Genomic DNA, 13,891 nt, shown 5'->3' with positions numbered 1-13,891 from the left:
GATTACTGACAGCACTAACAATGCTGGGCATTAAATATTTACAATCACGTTCTTGAGCAAGTGGTAACTACATTTCTCTACCTCTAATACTATGTTCCAGATTTGTGCCCTTTGTTTGTAGTAATCTTTATTGTAATGCAAATGTACTTTTATCGTGTTGCCTTATGTACTAATTGTCTTCTAAACTTTGTCCTAGTGTGACATACATTGCAGTTCTAGCAATATTCTTAGAAGCTTACTCTGCCCACGTGTGGAATTTATCATCAAATTTGATCAACAAAGATATTCAGTTGAATTTGAGTGACTTCTTATTCGTTTAATGAATAAATCAATAAGACAGTTTACCAACTGAATTTAGAAGGAGTCAATACAAGCCTTCAGTTACTATATGTATAATAAACGAAGGGACAGACTGCATTTCATAGATAGTGGTTGTATGCTTGGCAATTTCTTCAGAGATCTATTAGTAGCCTTTTCTATTTAAATTATTACATTCCATGCCAGATGAACATTGGTTCATTTCTTCTGTTACATTTGCACGTTGCTTAATTCTGAGCAATAGTCTCAGTTTTTCATATCTTGCTAACAATAGCTACTTCTGTGTACCTTTTGGGTTTGCATTCCTCGGGTTTTCAATGTACGATCTGAAAGTACATGGAGCATGGGAATCTCCAGACACCCTCTGTGTAAATAGGTTTCTCATAAGCAGTTACACCCACTGATTTATTTTTTTTAATGGATTTATGTTCTTTTTCCTACATACACCGTGGGTGACCCCAAATGCTGTTCTATTTCCTGGCTTCATAAACTGCCTTATTGGGCCAATTAATGCACAGCTGCACCCAATGCTGCTTTGCTCTTTGCTAATGTGGGTCATCTGACTTCAGTGGAAAAAAGGGACATGATAGAATTTTGTCTGTTAGGCTGCTTCCACAACCCACCCCAGCCACAAACTTTAAATGAATTCTTTAGGAACCTATCAGGGTATACAGGTGACAGAAAACTTTTTTAAGCTTTGACTTGTAAAAGAGTATAAAATGCCCTATCACACAGTTTTTCATATGGAGTATCTTGGTGATTTAATTAAAAAGGAAAAATAGTTGTAATTAATTTTATCACAATTTCATTGAATATTTTGATAAGTTAGATATTCAAAGAAAGAAAGAATGGAGGTGTAAAATGCTTAAACTTCAATTATGAAATGATTAAAATGATATAAGTGAATGACTTCAAATATTTTTGTTTTCCAGTAAAAGGGCTTGCTGTTCATAGTTCACAGGAAAGTAAACCTTTGGGTTGGGCATAGTTGATAAAATATATGGTCCAAATTAGCCTAAAAATAGAGTAGGAAAAACTGAGCTAATATAATAGTATATAAAAAAAAAATCAGCAAATCAATTTTAAATATTTTTAAACCCACTTAATTATCTGGAAGGAAATCTTGTGTTTCTGGCTCTGCTGTCTCAAGGGATGCAAAATTGCCTCATGCTGTATTTTTTTCCCCCTTCTCAAAAGAAAAGAAAGGAATTTTTGCTTTGAACTTAAAAGTTCTATTTTTGTTTTGAATAGTCTATTTAAGAATTGTATCAGTCCCCTAGAAGTCTGTATTTGTCTATTTTGCTTTTATATGTGGTACGATATCATTAATACAATCAAAACATGAAGTTTTATATCCACCAATGATTTTTGACAACTTCTTTTACCTACTTTACCTAAATATAACTTTAATTAAGTTGTTCTGCATCGCTATTTCTTTCTCAAGAGACTTTGAATACATACATTTTTTTACTCTTGTGCATGAATAAATTACTTGCTATTAGTAGCCTGTTCAATAAAAATATAGAATATAAGTAAAGACAGAAATTGCAAGAGTGGAGCTGTGATTCTGAGAGATCTATCTAGGATTTACTGGAGATTAATTTTAGGAAAGAATTCTGCATTTCTTTATTCTTTGTTTCTTTCTTTTTTTTCCCCTCTCTCTGTTCAGATGGAAGATGTCATAGCCCGCATGCAAGATGAGAAAAATGGGATTCCTATCCGTACAGTGAAAAGTTTTCTTTCCAAGATCCCCAGTGTCTTTTCTGGTAAGAGTTAAAGTGAATTCATATTGTTTTAAAGTTTTAGCTCTACCTTATATAAGGGGATGCTCAAAGGGAAAGCAGCGTTAAATGAGTGCTGTGGGGAATTCAAAGTCATCTGGTCTGGAGGAGATATCCCAGATCCTTTGAATAATTATAGAAATTTCTGATGTTTCTCTCAGTTTGGAGTGACCTTACAAAGAGGTGTTTTTGTCCTGTAAATTAAGTGAAGGGAATATTTAATTCACTGCAAAAAGGCAATATTTTTATTGCAGATCAGAATCTGTTTTTTAGCCAGTTTTTGTAGCAAGTATGACTTTAGTGTATTGGCCAGTACATGAAGGTAAGAAATGGCATAGTAGCAGCACAAAAAAAAAAAAAAAAATCATCTCTGCCCTCTGCAATTGATACTGAAGAGGAGGTGTGATATTTATTACAACAGTCATGATCTGCTTTTGCAGCTGGCTGCCTGTCCCTGAGAAACTAAGACTGAAATGTCTATGGTGGTTTGCAGGACAGCTGTAAACTTTATAGCTAATCCAAGTCAGTATTGTCATAGGCACAAAAATCTATTTATTAACTATTTATTCAGGTATTTACATAGTTTTATATCAATTTATGCATTATATGTGTGGATATATACTCCAATGAGTATACATGTGTGTGTATATATATAAATATGTCCTTTGAAATAGATTGCGTTGTCTAAACTAATTTTTCCATAATCTAGTAACAGTTGCAATTTTTGTAATGCAAAAGATAATACTTATATAAAAAGTATTTGTAAAGTTTTGTACTGTCCAGAACAGCAAAAATAATTCTCTACTTTAGTTTTCCACTTTTGGAATGTTTTTGCTGGTGAATAATTCTGTCACAAAGAAGGATTGAGTCTTAAGAGTGTACAAAATAGCTTCAGGATTTTAGAAATTACTTGTACTAAAAGTAGCCTTTGAAGAATGGACCTTTATTTCCCATGAGCTGGTTCAGCATGGCCTTATATTAAATAATCCATATTAATATTTAATCTGTGCCTTACGTTGTGGGCTATGGATTTCAAAATAGACAGACTAAAATATCTTTTCTTTTTTTTTCTTTTTTTTTTAAACTGGTATAGACATCATACTTTTAAAGATTATGTTAGAATATATATACAATAGTACATAGCAGTCACCAATGCAACACCTTTTCTATTGATGCACTAACTTTATTAATTGCAGAGGGAAAGAAAAATCATAGGAGAGTTGACTTTTTTTCCCTCTGCAGATTTTCCACCTCAAATACCAGGGATGTAATTTTTGCTAGATGTCACTAAAAGCCCCACCAGAACGGTACAACTTTTATTTTAGTTAAATTGATATGCTTTCCTGTCAGTTCTCCACGCTGAATGGAATCTGAAATATTCAAACCTTTGTGTTGAGTAGCAGATTTCATTTAATGTCTGAGGATTTTGTGTTTATGTAGCAAACAAAACTTTTTGGCTTGAACTCAGAACTGTTGATTGCTAGGAAACGTGGCAATACTGCTGTCTAAGGATCATGATGATAATAGTGCAAATATATATAATAAAAGCTTGTACTGTTAATACCCACAAAGGCATCCATATGAAAATGACCAAAATGTGCATCAAAAGCAGTTGCTCTACAGTTAAAATATATACATTTATATTTTTATATGCTCATATATTTATATATGTGTGTGTATGCCTATGCATAAAAGCATGTCTTATATGCAGCCATCTGTCCAGGATTATGTCCCATAAAACCCAGAGCTTTGCAATTGTTTGGGATTTTTTTGGTGGGCAGAAGCAAAATGGGTAGCTCTTGCCACAGTGAAATCATGTTCCTGCAAGCACGTAGAAAAGATAAGAGTACTTTAAACAACTTGTAAAAACTAAGAATGTCCGTAAATTGTCTGTAGGAATAGGGTCTTAGGGGGTAGCATTTTAATTATGTTGTTATAGATTTATTTTTATTTTTGTGTACTTTTATTTCGTAGTACTGCTTCTCAAAACAGCAAGCGAGAACCTAGTTGAAAGAGCAGGCACTTTTTTAATGCAAAATTACTGACCATATCTAAGGATGGCTACATTAGCAAAATCAGCCTGGGGAACGGTATTTGAATTTAACAAAATGTTGTGATTATAATAAACAAAATTATGTGATTATACTATCTAATTTACTGACTCATTCCTTAAATGTTTTCACAGGTAAAATTGCTACACAGAGAAATATTTGAAATACAGATAATATTCTATACGCTCTTCACATTGTTGAGCTTCAGAAAAATATAATTCTAAGTTAAAGATTATTTCTCTTTGTGAAATTTTGAAAATATGAGGAATTATTTTGCTTTACATTCCATATATTCATAGAGAGCAAATAAAAATTTGAAAATTTTAAGGCTCCAAGGAAAAGGATAGGGAGGAGAGTTTGCTTCTTTTATGTGAGTATGCATTTAGATGAACAAAAGAAGGGTTTACTGTTGTTGTCGCCACTTATTTAAAATGTTTTGGAGGAGTGAAGATATTTTATATAGACATCTTGCTGGTCAGCAATAATAATTGCATGAAGATTGACATGAGCATTCTGATTAGAGTATTAGCAATAAAGAGAAGGCAATTTGCCTCGCCCATGGTTCACCATTAGACCTGGAAATGGATAAAAAAAAAACTTACTTAAAATGATGAATGTTGCAATATGAATCATAGAGAATAGATCGAGCTCTAAAACATCTTTTTTTTTTTTTTTTTTTTTTTACTAAGGAGAGATAGGAAGCAAATGCCAAAGTTTTTCTGTTCACTTTGAAGGAGAAAGAAGCATTCAGTTTACCAACAAAACACTGCAATAGTTTAGGTTTTGTTTTGGGGCTCTTTGTGGGGGGCAGTTTTTTAAGTTAATCATAACATGAATATCTCATTAAAAAGATGCAGTGATACAGTGGTGTCTTACGGTCATTACGGAATATCAGTGTGATGCTTTATTAATATGTAATACTTGGTACTGAACAAAATCTGTGGAAAATGTGTCAGTTGAATGGTGTGTAAGCTTTAGTGTATGACACCAGCATTTTTGCTAAAGGGCCAGGGAGAACAATGAGAAATATAAGTTCACTTAAAGAATGCAAACAGAGACAGAATAAAGAGCATTCAAGGAAAACATATTCTTACTAGTTATTACTGGCTGTTTCTGATGCATGGCTCAATAATTTTGGAAAGTAGTCACAGCTTGAACCAACAAAAATAGGAGAAGGAGATCAGTAGAAAGGTGGTTTTTTTCACATCTCCTGAGTCAGAGAGAAAAATGAAAACATTAATTTACCTTTCACTGGGAAGTATAATCCATTAAAGTCTTTAGTTTTTTTCTCCTTCCTATATGTGAAGGTGATATTGTGTCTTTTCCATAAAGACATTATGTTTTCCCATTTTTAAGAAAGATTATTATATCCATATCTATATTATATCTATTTCTATATTTATCTCTATCTTTTATTAAATGTTTTTCCTGATCTCAAAAAATGCTTATTTCTCATTTGCCTGGGAAATCATGAAGATACTGAGATATTCCACTTTGATTAGCAAATGAATTAATATGATCTTTATTTACCAGTTTTTGTTTGAGCACTAGTAGTAGTATACTTGGTAAGAAATAAAGAATTTATGTGCTTAAACATAAAAAAATGCTGCTGAAAACCGAACAGCAGTCTCAGTAGCCTGGTCAGATGGAGTGAGAGACTCCAGAGGAAAGCAGTGTCATAGTAGCTCACCTCACTCACAAATCACAGGTAGGTGAGCCCAAGGTCTGAGTCAGAGGGGCTACCTGCATCAGTATTGCATGTTATATAGAGGCAGGCAGCAGAAAATGAAGATCAATACAGTGGGAATCGGATGACTCAGGGGACTAATAACAAGAAAGGATGTTTCATCTGTCATTAGTTTTGATCTTACCCGGATGAGTAATGAGCTGTTAGCATCTGATGACTTCTCAGTGCTGCATGTGAAATTAGTTGATAAGTTTATCCACTTCAGTACTGGAGATCACCTACCTGAAATACAAGATGAAAAAGAATGCTCTACTTCTTGGTTTGACAGAAAAAAACCCTACAAAAAGTGTAACACTTCAATCATCTGGTACCTTTAAAGCAAAGTAACATTGCCTAATAGATAAATAAAAGGAATTTTGAATTTCCATTTTTGATAGATTTTTCCAGAATAAATTAACCATATGGGAGAAGCTAGGATTCCCATCTCCCAAGTCTCAAATTTTATGGGCTTTGTTTTTTCCTTCAGTGTCTCCCTTTATGGGCCAATGACAGTTTCCTACTTTCTTGTTTTATTTATTCCTTCATCTCTCTTTTCTTGCATTCTCCTAAAGTATAATTTAAAAGTAGAATTGTTGCTGGTTTCTTTATGCCAAATCAGGCCTCTTATTATTTGCAAACAGAGCCTTCAGTGTTAAAACTGCAAGCTCACTGCCTTTATGAGGTTCCAGTCTTAGTAAAACACTGATGAAAATCTTGCTGTCGGTTCATAAAGGACAGAAGCTGGATAATTCATTCTCCTGTGCCCCTTCAGATGGGCAGATGCGAGGAGGGACTTGCTATCTTTACAGTTTCACTTTTCAAAGCAGAATTTTGAGAACAAAAAGTTAATATTCCTGTATCCCCAAATGAGTTGTTGGTTTGAAGTTATACAATGAGTCTCTCTTGTGTGTCGTTTCCATTCATCACTTTGTCAGTGACTGATCTGCATTCAAATGCTCATGGTCTTGTGGGAGTGTGTATTTTTAAGAAGACTGGCTCTCCTATTTGTTGATATCATGTTCATGATTTTTTGAGTCATGAGTAGAAGAGACTGACTAAATGGACATACAGTCATTTCCAAGTAGTGAGATAATTAACTGATTAATGAGTGATGCTTTATATGCTTTACAGAAAATCAAAGTGGATATTTGAGTGCTGTCTACATACCTTCACCACTTGTTTCTGTTTGTTTGCCTGTCTTGGCCTCCTGACTTGGCCAGAGGAGGGTGCTTTTAAGTTGCTTAAAAATTGACAGAACTTTTGTATTTTATGGAAAATGAGCTTTGTGACAGCACTGCAGTTTGGAAGCTCAGAATGAGGAAGCTGTGGTGGGCTGGGATAAAATAAGAGCTAAATGCTTTTCAGAAAAGAATGAAGAACTGTTTGTAATAGGTAGTTCCAACCTCCCTGGCATGGGCAGGGACACCTACTAGAATAGGCTGCTCCAAGCCTCATCCAAACTGGCCTTGAACACTTCCAGGGATGAGACATCCACAACTTATGTGGGCAGCCTATTCCAAGACGATTATGCTCCTCATTTTCATTTTAAGGCATGTGTTAATATCAGACCTTTAATGAATTACTGTCAGAGTGTAAAGCTTCTCAAAATAGGAAGATATATTTTTTGGTTATTTTAAACAGAACAAAAAATACTCATTTAAAAGTTATTTCTTCTTCCTAACCAAACAGCAACAAAAAAATTGTATTCTTATGAAAAAATCTGAAGCAATTTTGCAAAATTGGCCTAGGAAACTGAAATATACTAAAAACCCATTGAAAAGTTTTTGAAAATAACCTGTGTGCGAAACGTTCATCATAAATGTCCATTCTCTTAAAATCAATAGATATCAAAAGCTTATTTTCACAGGCATTTGTAAAATAATTAGGTATAGAAGTCATGCACTGATGGAAAAAATTTTAAATAGTTACTGTCTTGTTGTGAGATGGGAGATTGCTGATGGCATCCATCTCCTTTTGGTTTGTCCACATGAGATGCGCATCTTGAATTAGATGATCCCCTGTTTCCCCATCACATTTCCTCCCAAACACATATTTCCAGAGAATTAGCTCTGTGCCTTGCTGGTCATCAATTCAAATTGTTTCCTTACTTTTCCTACTATGTGGTTTTACGATGAAAATATTTCCCTTCCTTTCTAGACCTTCTTCCTAATCTCGTTGCATGTAAGATTTTGACAGTATTTTAAGTGGAAGGAGATTGCACCTTTGAAGTGTGAGAACTTTAAGAGGAGTATGGAAAGAGCTGTTGGATTCATTACAGCCAAAAATGCACCTAATTTTCCACCCTTGACACCCAGTGTCTGGACACTGGGCATGTAAATTCATGGAAAATGTGGGGTGAAAAGGGAGCCCTGAGTCAACCTCACATCAAACTTAAATTATCAGGAATTTTGCAATCTATCACAGCTTCACTTTAACCACTTTACCCTTTTTTACCTTTTTTTTTCTGTTGTTAACATCAGTTAATAACTGGTTTTTGCTGGTTTTCTGTCAGCAATGAGTAGTACTTCCAGAAAACAGAGAAAATAGCCCCCTCCAACACACACATACAAAAATAAGTAGCATGCATATTTATGCCATATGTATTTGCCCATGGAGGCAGTGCATAATGTATCAGCTTAACAGAAACCCTCTTAAGCTGATATAAGCAGCATCTGTAGTAGTGATAGGTCAACTGAAATCTGCTATGTGCATAAAACCTCGTAGGAGGAAAAGACTAGATTATGTCTAAAGAAGAGCAAATGTACACAAATATATTCAGGAGTTCTATGAAAATAGTTTTCCTTCCTGTCTATCTCTTGGAAATCTCTCAGAAAGGAATTCTATTGATGCATAGCAATGATAAGAACTAGTAGGATAAGTACCAGTGAGAATTTTACAGGGACCTGTATTTTAAATAATTATATTCATTAGAAAGAATATCAAAATAAACTATTTGACTCCACCACTTTATGAGGTACTTCTGTGATCACAAAGCTGTTTAAATTGCGCTGGATTGTTTTCACAGAGTAATTTGAGGTAGTCGGAAGAGAAGTGTTTTCTGAGAGGAGAGGGTCTGTACTCTGCTGTCACTAATTTCTGAGACAGGAGGGAAATTTGCTGCTCATGTTAAGAATGGGCAGAGGAAGTGTATATAGCTGAACATGAACATGTGCCATCATAAAGTCCTTTTTGAACGTTAGTAGTGCTTCTACCATGATGTGAAATCTGTTTATGCTATGCTTATTAAATAGTCTCTATTTAACAAGCATATTCTATTCTTCAGGAAACTCTTTCAGAATGAACATCTACTTGGACAAAAAGAAAAGAAACCCAGTGCAGTCCCTCTAAAAACAGAATGCTAATGCTTGGGCACAAAAAGTATCCATTGTCTTGCCAAAAAATCAAAACCTTGTAGTAGTAACTGGGATTTTTTAAGTATCAGTTTGTATAGACATAATGTAGTTCTAAAGCCAAGAATGTATGTTAGCAGGTTTGTGCCCTGAATATATTGTCAATTAGAATGGAATAGAATAGTTATAGAGAAAATCTGCATACAGAGCTGTAGTTAAGCAGGTACTATAATTGTTTTATAGGCAGAGATGATAGATAATATTACAATTACATTTTGGAGTACACCTGTTTTGAAAAATATCTAATTTTTTAATTTATGAGGCATTGTATGTTATCATCTGGTGGCATTTTTTTAGTTAAGTGGTGATTATTTATTATTTGTGTATAGCAAGCAACGTAGACATGTGATATGTATTGTTAGTACGGACACAAGTGATACATTATTTAGAGGTATCCTGTTAGGTGTAATACACTCCAAATGTACACGTTACCTTTTCTTTTTAAGATGGTACAAATATGTCTGCAATAATAGTCCCTTTTTCCTCTTAAATGATGTCTAACATTGACTCATTTTGCAACTTTTCAAGACAGATAATTAATTTCTGGTTCAGTAGTAGATGATATTCTATCTTACTGTCTTTAAATCTAGCATTATAAAGTATTTTGGAATACTTAAATGAAGTGCATGCAAAGAGAAAATGGTTCTGTATTTGCAAATTTCAATCTTCCATTTTTACAGACAAATAAATATAGTTGGTCAGCAGTTAAAATAATCAAACTAAGTAAAATCATTCCCTGGAGAATATGTCCCTTAAGCAAGAAATCAAGTTAGCAGGGTTCACAAGATTACTTGTGATTTGCCTCCTAATTCTGTTTGTTCCAGCTAGAAGGAAAAAGGCTTTGTCATTGCACTTGCATCGGAAGACTGCAGACTTGTCCTTTCACTTCTGTGAAAGGATATCATGGCATAAATTCTAATAATTGTTAATTGTTTGTACTTCTGTTGTTACTGAAGTTATCCATGGACAGGTTTCGTGTGGTGCTATATGCACACTTTATGATAACAAACGTCTCTCTAAGATTTTCCTTTTCAGTGGGATGTCATTTGATGACCCCCATCTCACTGCCACTAAGTTACACTCAGTCTGATTGCTTTAGTAGGAGCTAGTGTGCATCCGGATTGTCTGGAATCTTTGAGCATTTGCCTGGTATAGGTCTATCTGCATGTCTGTTTCAGCTTGGATGTGTTTATTGAAGTGACTGATCATGACACAGACTAAGCAGTCCATTTTATCTGTGTAGTGTGACTGCATGCATGAAATTTCTATTTGTAAGAATGTTGTGTTTTCATTTCTCAGTTGCTACTTCATGTTGGGAGCCAGGTCTCTGAAAAAAAAAACAAAAAACAACAAAGAAGTTATTAAGGAATTTTTCTTTGGAGCTGGCAAGATATTCCTCACCACTAAAATAATTTTCTTCCAGACTTAGGACAAGTAGCTAAAGTCTCAGCTTTCTGTAAAGCAAAACTGTCATATTTTAATTATGTGTATATATATTCCAGAGCAGAATGAAAAATGGAGAGTTTCTTTTTGGAAAACATTGTAAACGGGACACTTAAGACTTCTAAAAAACATTAACTGCAACAAACAGGTTTTCCATAAATCCAACTTTTTGACATTGAAAATGTCCTGAAGAAGTTCTACTATTATTTTCAGCCAGCTGTGTTCCTGACAAAAAGTAAGATACATTAAATTAGAAAGTCACCCACATGGGAAGCAAAGGTAATTACATGCAACTTGCTGCGATTGACAGCCTATCACTACCCAGATAAGTGGACCACTGATAATAATTTATTTTCCACAAATTATCAGAATAATTTTAAATGGAATCAAGAACAATTTGTTAACAGGAAATAAGAATGTTCAAATGTGCAATGAGCGTTATTACAGTTCTGCACAGATTTGACCCAGCCTGTTATAAGTTTCAAAATAAAGGTCACTGATCTACTTTCTAGCCTACACAGTTTGAGAGTGAGCCTTGATGTTACAAAAAAAACCATGTAAGCTGGCAGGAGTTAGCATGTTTTCTATTATCCCAACCCCACAGACTAAGCAGTCCCTGAGGCCAGAGAATGTTGGCAGCTTTGAAGGCACAAAGCCCAGCATTCCTGCTGTGCACCTTGCCATTTTGCTTCCCACACAGCATCTGTCTCTTTTTGCCTTAGGGAAGGAAGACCTCAGTGGGGATGCTCTTGATTTACTTGTTTCCTCTGTTAGGGAAGATCACTGGAGTACATGCCGCTCACCTGTGCTGCTCTCTGGACCACAGTAGGAAATGGGCAGAGATGTTGTAGTGGGTACCAGGAAGTCAGAAGGTGCAGGCTGGTGAGTTTGGTGTCTGAGGAACAGAGCAGAAACCTAGGACTCTTCGGGAATCCAGGTAGATGGCATAAAGAAATTGCTTAAAGGGTCCTCACTTACTGGTAGGAGGGAGGCCACAGGCATTGCAACGCTTGGTTAATGGAGCCAAACTAACTGGAAAACATTGAGAACATTTTAAATAAACAAAAACCCAAACCCACCAGAAAGAGCCAACCAACCAACCAACGAAAACAAAAAAAAAAACAAGAAGAAAAGGAAATTAATATTAATCTCCCTTCCCCATACACACATTTTGTAAGATAATATATTTTATTACTACCAAGCTTGGTAGTGCTTGAGTGTAGGAGAAGAAGACTGGAGCTAATGAGCATTTGATTGTTAGAATAGCAGAATGTCTGTGAAGGATTTGAGTTGTTGCTAAGAATTTGGTTCCATAATATGATAAGAAAAGCACCAGATGTGGGGTATTAGCAGCAGATAATTCAACCGCCATGGGCTTTCCTGAAATATTAGCCTTTTGAAGGATTTTGACAAAGTCTTTTGAAAGTAAAAAAACCCATTATGAAAATAGTGTATTTTCTTTACACACCTACAGGAAGTTGTATAAACTTTTTGTACTACAGCAGCTCCATGTGTAGTTTTGATATACAAATATCAACAAGGTATAAGCATTTCAGGTGTTTAATATACCCATTTGGATCTCAGTGTAGCCATCAATGCATGCAAATATTTATTTTATACATTCAATTGTCACAATTTGCAGAGGTGTTAGCCATTTAAAACTGCTGCACAACTTTCCAACTTGGGTTCTGTATACATAACAGGCTTGTGGAAAATACTGAGAAGGTTGTCAATGATTAGGTGGGGTTTACTTTTGCATTTTTTTAATTCAGAGCCAAATACCAAATTAATACGTGCATGTGAGGGCCTCAGATACCAGCACCCCATGTGCTTGGCTGATACCAGAATTTTTGCCCTTCAAGCTTTTATAATAAACTGTGAGAAAGCTAAAATGTGGAAGTACTTTATAAATCTATAGACCAGTTGCCTTTTTGTAAAGACTATATTCTTGCAAACTTTGGACTTACTTATTATTGAAAGAAAAGCTTGCAGGTCTTAAAGTATACAATAAAATGCACAGTTGCTGACCAAACTCTTTCTAGAACAGGAAATATGTTGTGAATAGAGAAAAGGCATTGGGCCAAACCTGCCCTTTAATGATTTATTTACATAAATTCCCCCTTCTGCTTTTCTTCCCACATTTTTACCCTCTCCTCATTTTTCTGGTTGCTTTAATAAGTAATCATTTCAAGTTGAATTCTCCTTTCTTCCATACTCCTATGAGAAAAAAAATCTTCTTTGTTCTCTATTCACCTGTTTTCTGAGTAGTAGTATTTTTGTGTTCCTACTGTCTGAGTTCTAGAAGTGTGTTTTTAAACAATGTTATCAAGTCCTTTCATACTTACGAAAGCATCTATTCAATAGAAAAAGTCATAGTCTGTCTTAATGAAAGGTGGAGGTGGAGTGACTCATCTCTTTGGCTTTTGTGCCTGGGGTCAAATACAGTTTTACAGAAATATTTAGACCTTGCTTGTTATCTACATCTTTTCAGATTGTTGATGTATCACCTAAGAAATTTATTGTGGGTTCTAAAATGACAAGCCATGAAGACATAGTTACAATGGTCAGCACTTGCAGATGGACCCCATCTGTTCTGCTTGTGCAATGAGTTGGTGGTTCTGGACTCAAAATACGTAGAAAATATGGTTCTGTTAAAGAACATCATGTTGCTCAAGCAGGATTTGAGGCTAGTCTTGATTTCGTGTCATGCTTACATGGAAGCTTCTGGCAGGCAGGATGTCCCCAAACGGGGGACCATTTAAAGGCCTGTAATTGTGAGTCTATTTCCCAGAAAATGGATGAAAAACTGGTCCTGGTAGAAATTCACTCTTCTAGGATGGTTGCTTCAAGTAAAAGAAGAGTGCAGCTTGTCTCCCTTTTTTCTCTAGGTCTTAAAAATACATTTGTTCATACTTAAAAAGCAAAAAACCAATCAAACAAAAACCATTCAACAAGTGGGAAGTGCATCTTTCTCTGTGTTTTGGTCACAGTTCATTACTCCTTTGGACAGCCATGCAAGGGACAGGGAACACAGCTGCAGCAAGCAGTGGTATGCTGTTGAACTACAGAGCAGGTACAATTCAGCAGTGGTTGTCCTGAGCTCTGTAATGTATGCATGAATTAGATGGTCTAATATATTGTTTAATTTCATGTGAAGTAGCT

At 35.1% G+C, this 13,891-nt stretch overlaps 1 protein-coding gene across 9 annotated transcripts in view; it reads left to right on the top strand.

Moving 5' to 3' along the window:
* RGS7 (regulator of G protein signaling 7) overlaps positions 1 to 13,891 on the top strand; it is a 242,150-nt gene that overhangs the window by 106,216 nt on the left and 122,043 nt on the right. For all 9 annotated transcript variants that reach the window (XM_027895752.1, XM_027895753.1, XM_027895750.1 and 6 more), the window contains exon 3: positions 1,988 to 2,084. In XM_027895752.1, coding sequence (XP_027751553.1) covers positions 1,988 to 2,084 — 97 coding nt within the window. The remainder of the gene's footprint in view (positions 1 to 1,987; positions 2,085 to 13,891) is intronic.

Source organism: Empidonax traillii, unplaced genomic scaffold (genome assembly GCF_003031625.1).
Source record: "Empidonax traillii isolate 1590-97213 ecotype Southwest subspecies unplaced genomic scaffold, ASM303162v1 scaffold466:size1224651, whole genome shotgun sequence".
Taxonomy (NCBI): domain Eukaryota; kingdom Metazoa; phylum Chordata; class Aves; order Passeriformes; family Tyrannidae; genus Empidonax; species Empidonax traillii.
This window is presented reverse-complemented; position numbering and strand designations above follow the sequence as displayed.